The following is an 18270-nucleotide window of genomic DNA, read 5'->3' as shown; positions in this document are numbered from 1 at the left end:
ACCCACTTCTCTAAGCAAAACAAATCATGCTAAAATTCCTTTCTGTTAAGGTAATCTATATATAATAAAGTCTATATTTTATATAATAAAGAGGAATATATAATAAAGTCTATATTTTTTATATAATAAAGAGGAAAGGCTGTTTACTCATCCCTCCCCTTCCTCCTACAAATCTACTTGGCTTATTACAGCCCAAACGTTTTCTCTTCCCCTCTTTATCTTATTTTTCCATAAATATTTCACCCGGATTTATTTCAATAAATGTAGCGGACCCCTTCTATTCCCCTTTCCTTTTCTCTTACAATTGAAAGATCTCAAGAAAATATATGCTAAAATCTGTCTCCTATATCTAAGAACGCATCCATCCTACTTATTTGTAGCTAATTTCTCTATCTCCTCTTTGAATAAGAAGCTTTTCTAATCTCAGCAACTTCCTCTCTCGTCATTGAATAAGGAGTTTTCCATATCTATAAAAGACATGCATCTCTCTATATTTCTCTCTATTCCTTATTCACAAGCCACTTCAGATTTTCCCCAAGGTAAATAAAACTTAGATATTTTTTATTTCATCTTCAATTTTTATTGTTTAGTTTTAAGTGATATCTTCAATCATTTTTTGGTTATTGTGTCTTGAATCATGCTACGTTTTTTTTGTTTTGGTTCTTCAATTTCTTTTTTGTACTTCTAAATTATAGCCCACCCATTATGTCCCTCTACTTCGTCCCAATTATTTTGGATATACTATCACTCTGGCCCTATCTGTTTTTGTTTTTCAGAACCGATTGTATTTCCAAAGCTGATTATTGGACTCACAATTACATTCGATTTTGACCCCATAAATCAATTTTGGACTCTCAATCAGTTCTCAAAATCAAAACAAACGGGGCCTAATTATAATTCGAGTCAAATAATCACTTTTGGGCTCAAATTCTATCTTCAAAAGTTAAATCAAACCGTACCTATAATGCCATGGAAATTTCGGAACTACTTCTCTCTCTAAATCATGTGTGGACCCAGTGCTTCTAAAACCTATGTCCAAGTATGTGCGGATACCAACACAGTAGTTACCCATATATGATCTTAGTTATCCGATCTCCTTTGCAAGTAAATATTATATTGCTTCTGCAATTTTTTAAGAACTATCGTGGGACAACATGGTGGCCCAACAGAGGAACGGCTTGGATCATCCATGTGGGCACCACTCATTTCTAAATACTACTATCAAAAGGACGTGCATATGCCAACATAGTCAAAACATATCTATCATATAGGATCTCAGGGCTTAGTTAAGTTGGGGTCAACAAAGCAATGGTTGGATCATCCATGTAGGCGCTGCTGCATTTCAAAACACTATGTTGGTCAATTTTGAACTCCCTTTCTTTCTTCTTTTTTTGTGATTACAATGTTTTATTTTGTTCTCAAGATTGTTATGACCAAAATCAACTTTTCCTTTCAATTGCTCTTGATGAGAACTGTTTTCTCAAAATTGATTCTTATAATGTCTTCTCTGCCTTTCTTTCCCCATTTTTCCATTAGTTAGAAATTGTTTTATGTTGTTTTGGGCTACCCGAAAAAACTTGGCTACGCAACCTAACGCACTAAAATATAAAGCAGGGGTTGTGGCAATATCAATTCCATGGTCTGATATTTTCACACCCTATGTTTGATATTTCCACACCCCCTTTTTTCTCTTTATTTAGGTCGTTGCCCAGAACCTCCTGTGCAACGTTGCGCCGCCAAGTTTTGTTGTGACACATGCACAAAAGACAAGGACAATACGTTGATTAGGAAAGGAGATGATCAAGAGTTAGTTTAGTTTTTGAGTTAATACCATCATATTACGAAAAAAGTGTCATGATGAGACTGGCCACTTGGCCAATTTTGCACTAAACAACAAAGTTCTGAGTGTTATTAGCATTACTGGCCCATGCTACTATGGATGGGTGTAAAATGGTGGATCCCATACCATCAAATAGAAGTGAAAAATATAAGGTGTAAAATGGTGACCCATCATAAGAATGTGTTTGGGGGGACGGGGGAGATGTTGAGCCCATGGGCCATGGCATAAAACATGAGATGTAAGATGGTGTGCCCAAACCTATCAAAACATGAAGTGTAAAATAGTGGCCCCACCCTTTTGGGTAGAGATGGTGGGCCCCACCCAAAATCAAACCCAATGTGTAAAATGGTGGGCTCCATACCACAAAAATATGGTGTAAATTTTATGGAGCCCTGGAAATAAAAATGGGTGGAAATGTTTCATTTTCCTCCAATGAAGAGAGAGACCATGAAAATAGTAAACTCATGATTATCTTGTTAGGATTTTTCTTTAAATATGCAAAATGATATTTTGAACCCTTTTCCTTGCCTCTCCACTCCCACTTGTATTCTCATTAACCACCTCTTTTGATTATTGTTTATTTGTCTTTCCATGCAACCTATTCAATTTTTATTTGGAGGGACCTTCAAATTTTTATGATATACCTCTAAATTAACCATAATCGTATCATTTTCCTCTAAATAGTGGATAGAAAAAATAATTCTCAATAATATTTTTCTGTCAGAATTGTTTTTCTTGCAATTTGTCCAGCCGTGCGCTCTAAGACCACTAAAGTCCGATGATGGGCAGTGGCGGAGCCAGGATTTATGCACAAGGGGGAAAGCTTATACAGGCTTATACGTAAGGGGGGCATGCCTTCAAATTTTAAATTTCAAAGGGGGCTGGGTCCAATTGAGTTGGGCCTATTAAGGATTTGGCCCAACTCAATAGGGGAACTGCCTCCCTTATGCTACATGTAGCTCCGACCCTGATGATGCGTGCCATCTAAGTTTTAGGGTTTAGGGTGTTAGTGACTTTTCTAATCTTCTAAGAAACTATTTGCAATTAACCATTGATCAAAGGTGGGGCCCACCATAGAGCCATCTTGGCCATGTTGCAACTGGTGTGGACTAGGCATGCCAAAAATTTCAAATAGCTCGCCTGAAGCAAATAAAATATTTGTAAAAAGAAAAGTTTTTCTACAGTTCACATGGTTAGAAGAATCTCACAACATTTTCCTGCAATGTGCCAAACGAATGATTAATGAACATCATATGGTATGACTTGTTCACGCCCGGCACATGTTTAAAAGGAAAGGCCATCTGGAGCCTCTATTCATGCGGGCTCGACATAGGAATGCCAATTTGTTCCAAAATTCCTTGTGTCAAACTGGAATCCTTGGCCCACAAATTGATACCTAAAAATAAAAACAGGCAGCATTTTCTTGTTTGTACGAATCTGTTTCTATATGTGGTTGGAGAAAGCAGGGGCGTCCAATCCTCGTGAATCCATGAACATCTTCAAATCTGAACGCCAAAGAAAGTTATAAATAGAAGGCCTTCCAAGGGTTTCTTTCAATCAGTCCATGAGTGGCAATGGTGAGGTTCCATGCGAGCTCTACTAATGACTCGTAGGGAAATGATGTATTCACCCATTCTTCCTTCTCCGGCCACTGAATGTGAGAATTGTAGGAGACCAAACTGTACTGTATCACTACCACCAGCATTTTTTGGCAGTTTGGTTTCCTCTAATATCTCACCTTCAGCCTTCCCCAACTAAAATTGCTCTTTCAATCTAGTGAGAGGTGGGGTGTGGTTGAATGTGAGAATTGGAGGTAACTAAACTGTCAATAGCAACAGCAGTGATACAACAAATTTTTGGCAGTTTGGTTTCCTCCAATATCTCACCTTCAGGCTTCAGCCTTTCCCAATTAAAATTGCTCTTTCAATGATCACTACTCAGAGGTGGGGTGTGGTTGAATGTGAGAATTGGAGGCAACTAAACTGTCAATAGCAATACCAATCATAATGCAAATTTTTGACAGTTTGGTTTCCTCCAATATCTCACCTTCAGGCTTTACCAATTAAAATTTATCTTTCAAGGATCGCTAGCCAGTCAGAGGTGGGGTGTGGTTGAATGTGAGAATTGGAGGCAACTAAACTGTCAATGCTACAACAAATGTTTTGACAGTTTGGTTTCCTCTAATATCTCACCTTCGGCCTTTCGAAGCTAAACTAGCTCTTTGTAGAAATCATCAATCACCCTTTGCCAGAAGCAGGAAATCCCAACTTCAATATTACTGATGTCACCAGCATTTCAAACTGTTTGGTTTTTTCTGATATCCTAACTTCAAGTTTTCCAATTGAAAACTTTTCCAATGATCACTAGATAAGCTTGACAACTCAGGAAACTATCCCTCCACATTGGGCCGGATGTCAGTTGACATAAGCATTGAATGAGATCAATCCCTCTGTAGTAATGGTACCACTGTCATTTTGAAAGGTTTGTTTTCCTCCTCAAGCCTTGGCCATTTGAACTTGATCATTTACTAAAGATCACTGTCATTCTCAAACTGTTTGGTTCCCGTCATTCATTGGCGAGCCCGGTGATTAATACACTGTAAAAGATTACATGCATCTTCCTAATTAGTCGGCATTCCCTGTTAATGCTGGTGCATTTGGCAATCCTACAAGTTTCTCTCTCTAATTGACAGCTACCTTTGGCTTTCTGCTAATTTACTTAGCATTTTACTTGCAATCCATGCTTTACTGTCCTATTTCCAATCACTAAAAACAAAACCGGAATAAGTTTGACAGAAGACTGATTCATGAGAAAATATTCAATTCTAATATTTAGGTTCTAGCAAGTTGTTGAACCGATTTGGTTGGCCTCCCAAATTCTAATGGATTTCCAGAGGTACTGACTACCAATTGAGCAGCGTAGGAATTTTGGATTTCAGAAATTATCTGAGAAAGAGATACAGGAACAAGGAAGAGATTGTAAAGTCATAAGTAGAAGAAATCTTGAGGACATGGAATGGTGTTTGATGAAAACTGAACAGATTCTACTACCTCAGAAGGGGATATTTTAGTAAATTTGGAAGACAGGGTCTTTGGAAGCTGCACTCTATGGACTAGGCTTCTGTCGAATGGAAATGATGAAATCAAAACTACCCTTTTATATATGCAGAAGAATGAGGTTCTTCAACTCAGGAAGAGGTGGAGTTGACACAATTGCACGGTAGAGGGATGAAGCACTTATGTAATGTTAAATTGGGTTATATAAGGAATTGCCAATTGAAAAATAGACAAAGGGAACTGATGGTTTAAGACTGTGCTTTAACATGAATATCTTCATAAGATTTGGTTTCTTGGTCCGAGCAAGCAGTTGCATGTGCAGATGGTTTCAAGGCTTAAGAGAAGTGACTTGCTACCTTATGGTAGTCATGCAGGCAGAAGTCACCACATGTACATTTGTAATTATGCCAGGTTACACCATTCCTTCCGATTTCACTAACTGACAAATTTTTTTAGAAATCATTCTATTTGTTAAACAACGCCGATATCATTTGTATAATGCTTATGTAGAACTAAGCCTCAAGCAGAATAAATCTTCCCCATATCGGAGTTACTCATCTGTACACTGTTAAGTGGGATTGGTTTTTCTGGTTAAACTATACCTTCACGACTTGTTTTTACTCTTTACAATCTTGATGTTTGGTCCCATTCCTCCTCCCATCGTCAAGTAGGATAAAGCTAATTTTGATTGGTATCATGGAAACTCCGAGTCTTAGATCAAGTGATCCATTATTGTGGAATCCAAGTTGTGGTCTTGTTGGTGAAGATGACGTGGTAATGGTAGATGTGGATTTTTGGTTGCAGGGCTCAGTGTGTTTTTCTACCGTTTTAATTTATTTTTTATATCTTTAAGTGCTTATAATTTTGAGATTGTTACAATTCAATTTCTTTTATGTAAAAACTGTGGGTCACTAAAGAAGAGTAGTGCATCTAGTTTTGACCACTGCTCAAATGTCCCTGATTCCCTTAGTCTCTCACTAATGAGAGTATAATAAATTATGAGGTATTTACATGTAGTGGGCCAATGGTGACTTAATTCAGAAGACAACCCATTGGATCTAGAAGTCTGCTAATTCAGGGGCATCTGGATACATAGATACACACGGACTTGAGTTGAATTCCAATACATTCAAGTTTGTCATGTAAGGTGGGTTTAATTTGATGGCACCAAAATTTTCTTTTAATGACAATTTTTTTTTTTGGGTAGGGAAAAGGACCTTTAATGACATTTAAACTGCATTTTGATTTTTGAATTGTTACAGCTCTGTTTCAGTTTCAGAAAACTTTGAGTCATTGTTACCCACTCTCTCCCAGGCACACATGCACACACATACACAAAGACGCGCTCGCGCACACACACACACACACACACAATCTTGTAAGCCTATTTTCTATTTGGGTGACTTTAAGATATCATTTGAAACTGACGACGATAACTGGATGCAGATGTAGGGCGTATAGGGATCGATATTTGTCATGAAATCTGTTTCAAAGAACTTGCCATGTTGTACAGAGAAAGAGGTTTCATCCTTCCTCGATTAATATCTTTCATCCTTCCTCCATTAATATCTTTTATCTTTAAATAACTATGAATTTTTATCACTGTGTTAATTATGTCCATCCAGTGACAGGAAATAAACTATCATATAGTCTTGAATGCAATTTATTATAACATTCCTATAGGATATTTTATCTTGGTGAGCCTGATAACATTTTTGCTTGTTCTTTTTATCTCGAAACTAGAGACTTGGTCCTAGATCTAACATCTTGTTCTTAGTTGCAATATGTTCTTACAGCTAGTTGGCCACTGATTTGTTTATTATGAAATGTGAAAAGTGAATCAAAGCATATTAAGGTGCATTTCTGATTTTGTTTCTTGATTTTAATTCTGATTTTTTATTCTGTTTTTATTCAAATTCTGATTCTTTAGAATCAGAATCATTTTTGGTAATTGACATAAAAAAAAATTTTGTTTTGTTTTTTGAAACAGAATCACATTTGACCGATAAAATTGATTATGAACTATATGTAGTAGAGAATCAAGAGTAATACACGCCTTATAAGAGTAAGACATATGTGTGCAAATTTATCATAGCCTATTCCCCAAATCTAACAAAAACCACAAATAAAAGGAAATTGTTGGGTATATAATATAACCCATGTATGTTCTAATATAAGCCCAATAAGATAATGGACCGGTGTAGTGGGCCTATTTGGGCTAGAGCCCACTAACCTATTAAAACCCTAGTGTATCTCTATATATAGGGGCTGGAGGCAACAAACTTGGTATTCCAAACTAGATACCTTGGGTGTAATGCTTTAAGCATCCTTGCTTAAACCCTAATTATACTAACAGAAATCACCCCTGTGGACCTATAGGAACCCCGAAATCCCTGATCTCTACTCTGGATTCTTTCTTTGGAATAATTTAAGTGTCTTGCTTCTATTTATATGCTTCAATTGTTACTAGATCGCTTGCCAGATGTCATCTCTCAAATTCTTCATTTGAGTGGATGCTCTAACCAATCACGTACTGTCACTTACATAGAATCGCATTCTTCTGGAATCTACTGGGCAAAGGAATCTTTCAGAAGCTTTCATACTGCCACATAATCATTTTACTTTCCCGTTTCTCAAACTGTTCATTTGAGAGGATGCTCTTACCAATCTCGTACTGTTACTTGTACAGAATCACATTCTTCTAGAAGTTCTTGGGGAAAAGGAATCTTTCAAGAGCTTCCGTATCCCCACATAATCATTTTACTTGCCCGTCTAGCACTTGTAAGCTCAGTCTATTTGACCGCTTCATTCATGCACATGCGTGGTCCGAATATTGCAATGTTTGAAATGCATGAGATATTCCAAGCCGGGGGTGATTGGTTCCAACTCTTTCAAGATTAACTTCGCCGGACTTCACATCTCGGGGTTCTTCAATTCCCAGCTTTTCTAAATTCTAGTGCCTAGCCACATATCAACTTGTCCCAGGATTTACAACTCTCGGTCTCAAGAATTGTTGCTAGCCCACCTCGGCTGCACTTCACATTTAAGCTACTTTTCGGAAAGTTCTGATGGCCTGACTTGATCGTTTATGTCCAGTTTCTTGGTTGTGGTGAGCATGTGACTTTTCAAGTATCAATAAAAAATGAAAATAAACACATACCTGAGCTTGGGAGTCGGAATGGAGATTTTGGACAGATGTTGGTCAAAATTTTGATGTTTCCAACGTAGTGTAATTTATACACTATCGGTGTAATTTTTCATTCAACATAACCCATACGATACTGAAATCGTGGAAATTTTGTAAACAAATGAATCTATATGGACATATGTTGGCCGAAACTGACATATGCTAGCCGAAATTTGAAACAAAATGAATCTATATGGACATATGTCGGTCGAAACTGACATATGCTAGCCGAAATTTGGTACCATGATGACATATGTGAGCTGAAATGGTACCATGCGTAACCTCTTACATCTGACTCGGTGCTTTTAAAAAAGGAAGCGAGAAGAATTTAAGGTTTCTAACTTTTTTTTCTTACAGGGTCCAGAATATCATTTAGTTCTCATGGGTTGGTGGGTGGGGGGCGACAGCATACTGTGCGATGCCTTATAATGCATGTGAGTTGATGTAGTTGAAGACTCCTATGGAAGGGTTGGGTTTTAAGATCAACAAGCCAATGAAATGTTCTGTGACAATCATGCAACTACTTAGCAAGTAATCCACCGTGAGAGAACCAAGCACTCTGAAGTGGATTGTTTTCTTTTTCATGAAAAGTTCACAAGCAAGCCAGTATACACTCCACGTGATGCCAAAAATCGGCTAGTAGACATATTCACAAAGAGCTTAGTTTTATTTGTTCCAAGATGAAGCATGGTAGATATTGTCTATGCTCCAACTTAAGGGGGAGTCTTGAGATAATAATGTTTAGTGGTTTATTTTATGTTTTAGTGATTAGTTTTATGGGTTATGACGTGGGTTGAGTTGGGGCCCATTATCATTAATGTCATTGTCACAATTTTTAATTTTCATCCCCTTTATGTATGTAAAAAACTATGCATTTTGTGGTGTCAATCTACCAAATCCTACAACATATTTTTTTTCCTTCTCTTCTCTTCTCTTCTCTTCCCTTCCCTTTCCTTTATTGCTCCAAGACTCTTCTTCTTTCTTTTCTTTTTAGTTGTGCGAAGGTCTTCTAACCACATCCTATAGCAAGCATTAAAGTCACTACATACTAGCTATTTAGTCATTGACTGCTAAACAGTACTATGTGTATTTATGTTTTTAATGTAGGTCAACTTCCAAAGCAAGCAAGAGATCTAGCTGTCTGTTCCTCCTCCCTTTCGCTTTTTCTATTTTTGTTACTTGCTTCTGCCAGTATTCTGAATACCAGGGTACTTTGTTTGGTTCTTATTTTGTTAATTTTCTATAAAGGTTTGACACTTATAGTCTGTTGCTTGGATAGGTGCTCATTTAATATGCTATCCTGGAGCATTCAACATGAGTACTGGTGAAATGCTATGGGAGCTAGTGCACGGAGCAAGGCAATAATATCGTTTCTCTATCTGGTGGCTTTTTTCTTTTTTTTTTTCATAAATGACTATATACCATCCTGAATAATAGATTAATCTTGCAGTGAATATTATGATGCTTCTCACAAGACTAGTTGAAGTGTTACTGGAGATAGTGGTAGACTATTATAATTTTCATGCTTACATATAATATTTATAGATTATAGTTCATGATATTTGTATATAATATATGTCTATACAGTATATTAAATGGAAAATGACATGAATCCATCTATTTTTCCCCATAGTGCCACAATGGCATGAATAGTGTTTTCAAAAACCACGTATCAAAACATCTCATGATTTAAAATTTTAAAATTCTAGTTGCTATTAAAGATTTTTCAAATTACTAAAATGTGCTTTTTTATTATTTTCTAAACACCGTCTGTTTCTTTTTTGGCAGAGCATCCAGGTTCAAATGAACAAATTTGTATTTTTAATCTAGAAAGAACTTGCATTTAAAAATTATTTTTTTATGTTGAGTTTCTCTTTGTGTGCAAATTATATCCCTTTAATGGTTTTCCAAGTTTTTGAGCTGTCCAAGTTGATATGCTATTCTTGAGTCAACAATCTGATGTTGAAACCACAATAAAGAATTTTCCTGACTAGCGTGATACCTGATTTGCTTGATTTTTTACTGAAAGGTAAAAACTGTATTATATATATGATCTAAGTACTACATTCTAGTAACATTCTATTTCGACAAATAGTAACATATATCTGTATACAAATAGCTCATTCTAGTTTTTTTGTAGTGAAAACCATTTCTTACTCCAACCTATTGAAAGAATTTGAATTAGGGGAGTTTTATGATTTTTTCTTCCAAGATATTAGACATCCAAGTATGAAATTTTAAGCGATTCACAATTGAAAATGCACCTTTGAACAGTCCTGTCCTCTGCCCAGTTTGAAACTGAGATATTCTTCTATGAAGTTTCAATAGTCACTATCACTGATGTACCATGTGCAGTTTCTTGGAATTAAAATTCTAGGAGTAAATCGGTTACCAAAGTGAAATCTCGACCCTCCTGGTCCCCCCCGCCACCGGGGTCTCTGAAGCTCAATTTTGACGGTTCCTCTATCGGTAACCCAGGAGCGGCTGGAGTGGGGGGGTTATGTCGGAACCATAAAGGGGAAGTCATTTGGGCCTATTCGGGGCCTCTTGGATTTGCCGACTCGTCTGAGGCGGAGGTTCGAGCCGTTCACAGTGGGATTCTTTCCATGCCTCGCTTGGAGTGTGACAGTCTGATAGTCGAAGGCGATTCCGTAAATGTTATTCGCTGGCTTTCGGGAGACGCTTCTCCCCCTTGGAGATTTGTGCATTTCTTTGAGGAGATAGAGGATAGAGGAAAGGGCTACTCCATGGTCTTTCAGCATGTCCGGAGATCGGCCAATGTGGCAGCCGACTCTCTGGCTAAGAGTGGTGTTTCCCGGGCCGAATTGGAGTGTTTTGACTATCTCCCCCCTTGAGTCATTGTCTTGCTATTTTATTTGCTCATTGTTCCGACAGGATCATCTCGGTTCTGCTTATTCATATATATAAATATATATTCTGTTGCTTTCTTCAAAAAAAAAAATTCTAGGAGTAAATGTTAGTGCATATGTATTCATGCATTTGTATGTATCTCCTGTTATCTATAATTTGACTTTGTTTCATATTACAAAAAATGAAAACTTCATGTGTCCTAACCGATGCCTTTATTCTATAATCCATTGTACACTGCCAGGGTGGCTGATAATCGGGTATTTTTGAGTTTCCGATTCTCTAACTACTTTTCGTAACTTAGAGATGTCTGAGATGGTATTTATGACATTAGTGTTAAAGCCCGGGTAGTTTTTTTTTTGGTGATAGTTGTTTGTGGCCACTTGCTCACCAGCTCGCGACACTAATGCTGGCTACATTACTTGGGGTCATTCCACTCTTGTTGGACCGGTAAGTGGAAGCACGAAATAGAAATTGCTCATATTTTAGACAAACGAATATGCAGGAGGTTTCAATGACTGTCTTTTGCAGCCTGGCGAAATAATAGCTACCACAGCGCATGGGGAGACAACTATTATTGCTGACATTGATTATTCTCTGATTCATCTTCAAAGGTGATAATCCCATACTGGCGTAGAGAAATAATTTAGTTATAAACTCTCTCTCTCTCTCTCTCTCTCTCTCTCTCTCTCTCTCTCTCTCTCTCTCTCTCTGTCTGTCTGTCTCTTCATCTTCAGACTAAATTATATGACTGTAGATTGAACGTCCCTCTTAAGAAGCAAAGGCGTGGAGATATATACCAGTTGGTTGATGTCCACAGATTGAATGCTCAGCAATAACTCTTGAAAATATGCTTAATATCTGGTATGCGCGTAATCTCCATCAATAAATGCATATGGTATACCCATTCTTGTCATGTTCATGATATGTTGGACAACATTTTTTTTATGCTTACTCTTTTACGTAAAAAATTGTGAAGTCGGAGCACTGATAAGTTAACATAAATTAGTGGGAAACAGCAAGCTGAGAAATAGTGCAATGGCCCTTAGTCAAGAGAATTCTAGAATTGCAAATGGCACGATCTACTCATATGTATTTCCAGAACTCAATCAACTCTTGTGTTTGTTTCAGTCTCTATGATGCTTGCTCATTAATGACGAGCTCCATCCTTTGAGCTCCTATGGATAGTCCTTTTTCCTTTTTACTTTTTCTCTTCATGATGCAATCCCTACCTCCTTAACTATCAAATCTCCTCATCCTCATACATGTGCATCAAAAAGAGAAGTAGTGGGAGGAGGGGATTTAGAAATTTTCATGGTTTGCTGGTTTCATAGGTGACATAGGTGATGACTATATCCCTTTCATTAAAATATTATGTGATTCCCTGTGTTTGTGTTTTCTTCTTTGTTATTCATCATCTTGATCCTCATTTTCAGACACTTCCATAATCCATTGGAGGAGGGTATTTTACATCGAAATTTCAAGCATGTCCATTTTCATATTTCCAAAGGATTTCTTGTAGTGTTCTTTTTTTTTTTTCCTTTTTTTTCTGGAGAAGTTCGGCATGCAAAATTTGTGCAGTTCCTTGGCATTTTGTAGATGTTTATTGTCCCTCAACTAATGGCATTTTTGATAGCTAGCTTTTATCTATCTTCTCAATCAGTTTCCAGATGATTAAGGCTTATTCCTTACCACTGACATGGCTAGATCTGGTTTCTGTTGGAGCCAAGCAGTTCAATTATCCAACATTTTTGTTTCTTTTTATCTATGGAGATGTTAATAGTTCTTCAACTTTGGGACATGTTAGCCTAGTCATTGGAATTAAGTTGTGAATTTAAAGTTTTCATGAAGCTTGATAAACAATTTAACAAGGAACTGCAAAAGCTTGATGCTGATTTACGTTATAGCCTTATAGGCGTGAAGCCAAAACTAAGGTGTTGACATATTTTACATTGTTATTCTGTAATATGAAACTAACACAATGTTGAATCACAATTCTATTGTTCAAGTAGATTAACTGAATGGGTTAGCACTTCCCCAAATGACAACCAATGAAGATACTTGTCAGCAGTGGGCAAATAAATTTTATCTCAACACTTAGGGGTTATTTCTTCTATAAGATGGTTGTTTAAGATTGGGATTTTAAAAAATGATTCAACCATATCAGCTATTTATTTTTGCCTTTGAAGTTGGCACTACGATGTTTTAATAACAACACAAACCCAGTTTGTCTTTTCTTTTTTAAACAGCTATCAAATGTTATTACAGTTCCCAAAAAGCTCTCAAAAGGCAATTAAAAAAAGAAAAGACAAGCTGAATTTGTGCAATTATTAAAACATTGTAGTGCCAATATCAATAGCCTTTATTTTTTTGTATTTCCAATTTAAGAGTATCATTTATATTCCGTTTGAATTAAGGACCAGTAGTAGATATATTTTAGGCACAATTCTCTCCTTAGATCTCAAAAGAAAATGGATATATGGAATATGGGGAACTCTAATTTATAAAATCAAAGCTCAATTCACTCAGTTTTGATTAGTTTCTCTTGAATCTTTCTCAGAGCAATGGTGATAGTTGCAAACGAGGGTCTTCTTGAAGCATCTCTGTCCCATAACTGACATACAAGGTCAATGAGCTCTTTAAGTCGGCCATCATCCTCTGGAAGAGTAGGTCTAAGATTCCCCACTTCAACTTCTAGAGCTATCTGTTATTGATCAAAGACATAAGGATGAAAATTAGTGATTATGAGAGCATTCATTTATACTAACATTTCTTGGTTGATTTAATGATGCATGGGTCACAAATAAAAGAACTAAAGGCTCCGACATAGTCATTGTAGGGATTAAGAAGGAATTAGAATGGTGGGGATTATCCACGAGAAGAAGAGAGAACCCTAAGCCACCAGTTTTCAAGTGGGGTGCATGACCCACTTCTGGGCTACGAATCGATTTCAGAAGGGAGAGCGAGGGAGGGTCAAGTTAGGTTTCTGTTTTGGTTTAATTCAGTTCTTAATAAAATAAGGTGTCTATGCTTAGTTTCTTTTTTTCCTATGATTTAGTCGACACTTTGAATTTATTGCCGACACACGTGTCCTACCATGTCCAACACGACGCGAGTGTCCACACGTGTTGACACTCCTTTGCACACTTTTAGTCTGTTAGATGAATACCATATTTATATAGTTACAAATTAGGATAGTAATTAGTAATTTTATATGTATGTACGTATCACTATTTCTAGATTTTTAGATGTTTTCATGTCAAACAACTCGTATCTGTGTCGGAACCACACACGAATCCGTATCTACAATCATAATTATATGTTTTAACCGTGTCCCTGTTTCTAAATTTTGGGGGTTTGCCATGTCCGACACGCGACACTCGTGTCCGTGTACACAAATCATAGCTTTTTTCAAGTTAGAGTCCTCATTAGACTTCTAGGGTGCCTGGTAACCAAAAGTGATTGTGGGGGTTTTTGTTTCCTAGTTAAGAGGAGACCCCCTATGCAAGCTTTAGGCAATCCTCTAGAAGTCTATGGGAGTTCTAGATATCTGTAGGCCGCAGGCCATTCATGTTATGGTGAATGAAATAGAAATCAAGTTTTTGCAGATTTGCAACTCGGTGGATGTGATGTGTACTTAAGTCATTGCGTGGGGCCTTGACTTCCTATGGTGGGATGCCTAGGAGCCCCTTAATGGGAGCCCTTGGAATTCGGTTGGTGAGACTCCAATCTTATAATCTCTTCTTTTCTACTAAGTTATCATCGTTGACTTCCATCCTCCATTTACTCAATCTAAAGTTCTACTACTACACACATGTCTTCTGTTTAGTTTCAATTTATTGTACCTATTGATTCTCTGAGGCAGCCGTTCATTTGAAATCAACTTATCTCAAGATTTAACTGATGGATCTGGATATATGTTTGTGGTTTTTTTAGGGTATATAGCTGAACACCCTATATTAAAATCCTAGCCTGGTCTGCCGGCCAGCCGGATCTGGATCAACAGTTTGATCAATTCACGAGTTAAATCAAAATCTTCTGATTTCAAGAAGCACCCAGATTTGATGGACGATATAATATTCAGAGATGATGGGGCTCCCTTGTCAAAGTTAGTGGAGAGGCTCAAGAACTTTGTTATTCATTGGGCTCTCTTAGAAAATGGGTTTCAACATACAAAATCTGAAGCACAATTGGAAATTGGCAGTTGGAAGGTAGGCACCGTAAAAGAAAGATTTTGGCCACGTGGAAATTTAAAACCATACTCTGATAACCCTAGTTAATAGACTTAAGGGAAGAGCAGCTCCCTGAAAGCTTTCAAGGTGTAAGGCATGGAAGTAAGGGTATTTGGTTGCCAAAGACCTTGGCACTGCCAGAGTTTAAAAGTAGGAGACATTGACTCAAACACAACGTCTTGTTTCACTTGGATATGTAACTGTTGTTTGAAATGCACCAGAGAGATAAGAGCATAGACATCTTTATTTTTATTTTTTTGAATGATAGCATATGCATCTCTATTCTGGTAGAAATGAGAAATCTTGTAAGAGTAGCTTGAGAGCATGCCTTCCTACAATGTTTGTTCTGGTGAATGGATTGTACCTTCATAGGAGCGTAATTGGAATCAATATAGGGGTGTTGACCGCTGATCAGCTCATTGAGTATGATGCCAAAGCTGTAGACATCGCATTTCTCATTGTATGGTTCACATCGAATGACCTCAGGTGCCATATATACATAGGTCCCTGGAAAGAAAGAAAACCAATCATTAGTTTATTGAAGAGTACATGATGTTATTCAACAACCCTTATGCCTCATAATCATATATCTTTGCTTTCTTTCTTGTTTCTTTGGACGGCTGATAACTAGATATATCTTTTTCCTTTCTTGGGAAATGAATTCTGATTGTTATCAATTTGGAAAAAAGGATTTTTTTTTAGAAAAAAATGATAGATTTGGTTTTTACCTGTTTCCCCTGAGAGTGCCAACTCCCCACCAGACAAGAAGCGAGCATGCCCAAAATCTGCGACTCGGACATGCATGGCTTCATCAAGGAATATGTTACTGGGCTTCAAGTCCCTGTGAACAACCTTGGGATCTTGGTCATGAAGGTTTTGCATTGCCTGAGCTATTTCCAGTCCTTTCCCTATCCTTTCTTTTAATGGGGGAAGGGGGGTCAGTCTCTGTTTATGCCTCTCATTGTGTCCATGCAACCATTCCTTCAAGGTCCTCCCACTGAGGAACTCTGTAACCAGCCACCCCTTTTCAGGTGGTTCAATACACGCACCCATCAGCCGCAGAATGAAAGGGTGGCGTTGACGTGATAGGGTCTCGAGTTCTTGTGCAAACCAGGTGCCACTGCTTTCATTCGATTCGAAGATCTGAGGGTATATGCACTTCACGGCAACATCAAGGCCTCTCCAGGTTCCTCTGTATATATCGGCAGTGGTACCTTGCCCTACTTGTTCGTGCAGTTCTACCTGTTATGAGCACATCACATTTCTTTTCTACTGTTAGTTGTGTGTTGGAAAAGTGAGAGAAGTGGGTGCAATATCATAGAGGCCAATCGGGTCCTTTCTCAATTTTTCACTCCCAAGGTCACAACCTCATCATTTTTAACTCACATAGAAAATTCCCATATTCCAACAGAATAAGGACAGTGGAGATTATGAGGTTTTGATCTCAAGGGTGAAAGAGAACCTCCAATCTAAATCGCGAACTGACCTTATTTTTTGACACTAATATTGAAGTTGAAACTTCGATACTGGTGAGCCTTGTTAGCCCAATCAAAATCAGTAGGCTATAGGAAACAGGCCCACTTTTAGGAGGTTGTGGGATCAGGGAGAGGCCCATCTCCGATAACCGTTCAATCTTTGACACTTCACTGATAGGGTAGTTTCTTTGTTGGTATTTCCATACTATAATCTTCTGCGAGGTGCCTTTATTTTTTTATCATCCCAGACATGTGCCATGTGTATGGTGAGCCTCACCAATGACAAAAAAATGTCATTCACTCAAATTTTATTGCCGTTCTTCTATTTCTATGATCGGCTGCCGGTGTCCCAAATTGTTTCCCTTTATGCATGTATGCAAATACAGATCAATAAATAATTCCGCTAGTTTTTGTATTTATGAGGAATGATCCAGTGGGTCATTGAAGAATCCTTGTATCTGAATGTCTTTAAGTTGGGTTTACCGTAAATGTATCAGCTGCAAGCAAATCAGAACAGGTGGGCCTCACATCATCATCTGATCTTCATCAGACTCAGTGGGATTTTACTAACAAGGATTCTTCTTGGGTTTCAAACTGGAGAGTTTCACACCAAATCACTTCTCACAGTTCAAATATTTTTAAAATATGAACCCCAATCCCGATATTTTTAAAATATCGCGATATTTTCATTTTTATCATTTACTGGAACAAAAAATTTTAAACTGCCCCAGGATATACACTTCTCAAAAAATTACCAGGGCAGTCTGTTTTCTGTTTATATGTTACAATTTCACCTCCTTGGCCAGAAGTATACTTTTGGCCATCTTTATTGAGGCTATGTAATACTTGGTGGGACCTCTGGTCCCCAATGTATAATTCACAGTAATTTCTGTTATCTTTCAAAAAAAATTACCAGGGCAAATATTTGTGACTGTGATTTGTAGATTAGGCAAGTGGAGGGAGAGACATGAAAACCCACCTCATGTGGCTCGATGTACCATCCGTTGCGCTTAGCCTGATCTATGATAGCTGCTAACTGTGGATCATCGGGTGTTACTGGTAGTTGTTGTGGGCTCATCTTGGGGTTGATGTCGGGAGAGGAAGGAGAGTTTTGTTGATTGTTGTATATGAGATCCAAGAAGCCATTCTCTTGTGCTATATGTAAGCAGTAGTTGAGATAATCCTGTAACCTTTCCACCCGAGCTTTCCAGTCAGCATTCAGTCCTTTTTGCCGTCTGAGTTCCCTTTCTAGGTTCACAAGCTTTGTGCAAGAACAGAAGTTCCACATGAATTTCAGGTTCACCAGGAAAACAAACATTAGTACTAGTTTATCATACCATATTCAGGATCCGAGATGATCCTAACAGCTAGGACACTCGGTTCGTCTTAAAAAGCTAAAATAATGATGACTGATTTTGTGCTTAAGCTTTGAACAAAAATTGAATCTTTAAACTATGTCCAGATCTCATCGGTGCACATACCAACAAGCCTAGACAAACCAGTCAATGGGCCATACGCAGAAATTCACACTAATCAAATAATTCCAAATTTCCAATCAATAGACTTTTGTGGACCATAACCTGAAAAAAAAAATTGGTAGGTAAGCTAGGAT

The 18270-nt window shown here is 37.6% G+C and overlaps 1 protein-coding gene and 1 long non-coding RNA gene across 2 annotated transcripts; one reads left to right on the top strand and one right to left on the bottom strand.

Annotated features, from left to right (window-relative positions):
* The first annotated feature begins 3229 nt into the window (after positions 1–3229).
* LOC143876824 (uncharacterized) lies at positions 3230–9441 on the top strand. Its single transcript, XR_013250479.1, has 3 exons — positions 3230–3417; positions 6343–6417; positions 9363–9441. It is a non-coding gene; the product is annotated as an uncharacterized LOC143876824 (long non-coding RNA).
* Positions 9442–13405: 3964 nt separating this feature from the next.
* Positions 13406–17976, bottom strand: LOC143876416 (serine/threonine-protein kinase STY46-like). Its single transcript, XM_077378112.1, has 4 exons — positions 17638–17976; positions 15912–16425; positions 15548–15690; positions 13406–13655 (listed from the first exon to the last, which is right to left on the bottom strand). Exons 1-4 carry the CDS (start codon positions 17974–17976, stop codon positions 13473–13475), a joined length of 1179 nt encoding a protein of 392 aa, XP_077234227.1. The 3' UTR covers positions 13406–13472.
* Between the last annotated feature and the right edge of the window lie 294 nt (positions 17977–18270).

This window comes from Tasmannia lanceolata, unplaced genomic scaffold, assembly GCF_043159265.1.
Source record: "Tasmannia lanceolata isolate RefF3 unplaced genomic scaffold, GAP_Taslan_0.1 ptg000005l, whole genome shotgun sequence".
NCBI classification, from domain to species: Eukaryota; Viridiplantae; Streptophyta; class Magnoliopsida; order Canellales; family Winteraceae; genus Tasmannia; species Tasmannia lanceolata.
Note: the sequence above shows the minus strand (reverse complement) of the source record. Positions and strands in the feature narration are given on the sequence as shown.

What these genes read in the sequence shown, in the direction of transcription:
- LOC143876416 (XM_077378112.1), bottom strand. Translation starts at nt 17,976, where the DNA reads ATGTTTGTTTTCCTGGTGAACCTGAAATTCATGTGGAACTTCTGTTCT. An exon ending in GGCACTCTCAGGGGAAACAG is followed by an intron (nt 15,691 to 15,911) that starts GTAAAAACCAAA and finishes CTTTCTTTCCAG; the next exon opens with GGACCTATGTATATATGGCA. An exon ending in CCAATTACGCTCCTATGAAG is followed by an intron (nt 13,656 to 15,547) that starts GTACAATCCATT and finishes GATCAATAACAG; the next exon opens with ATAGCTCTAGAAGTTGAAGT.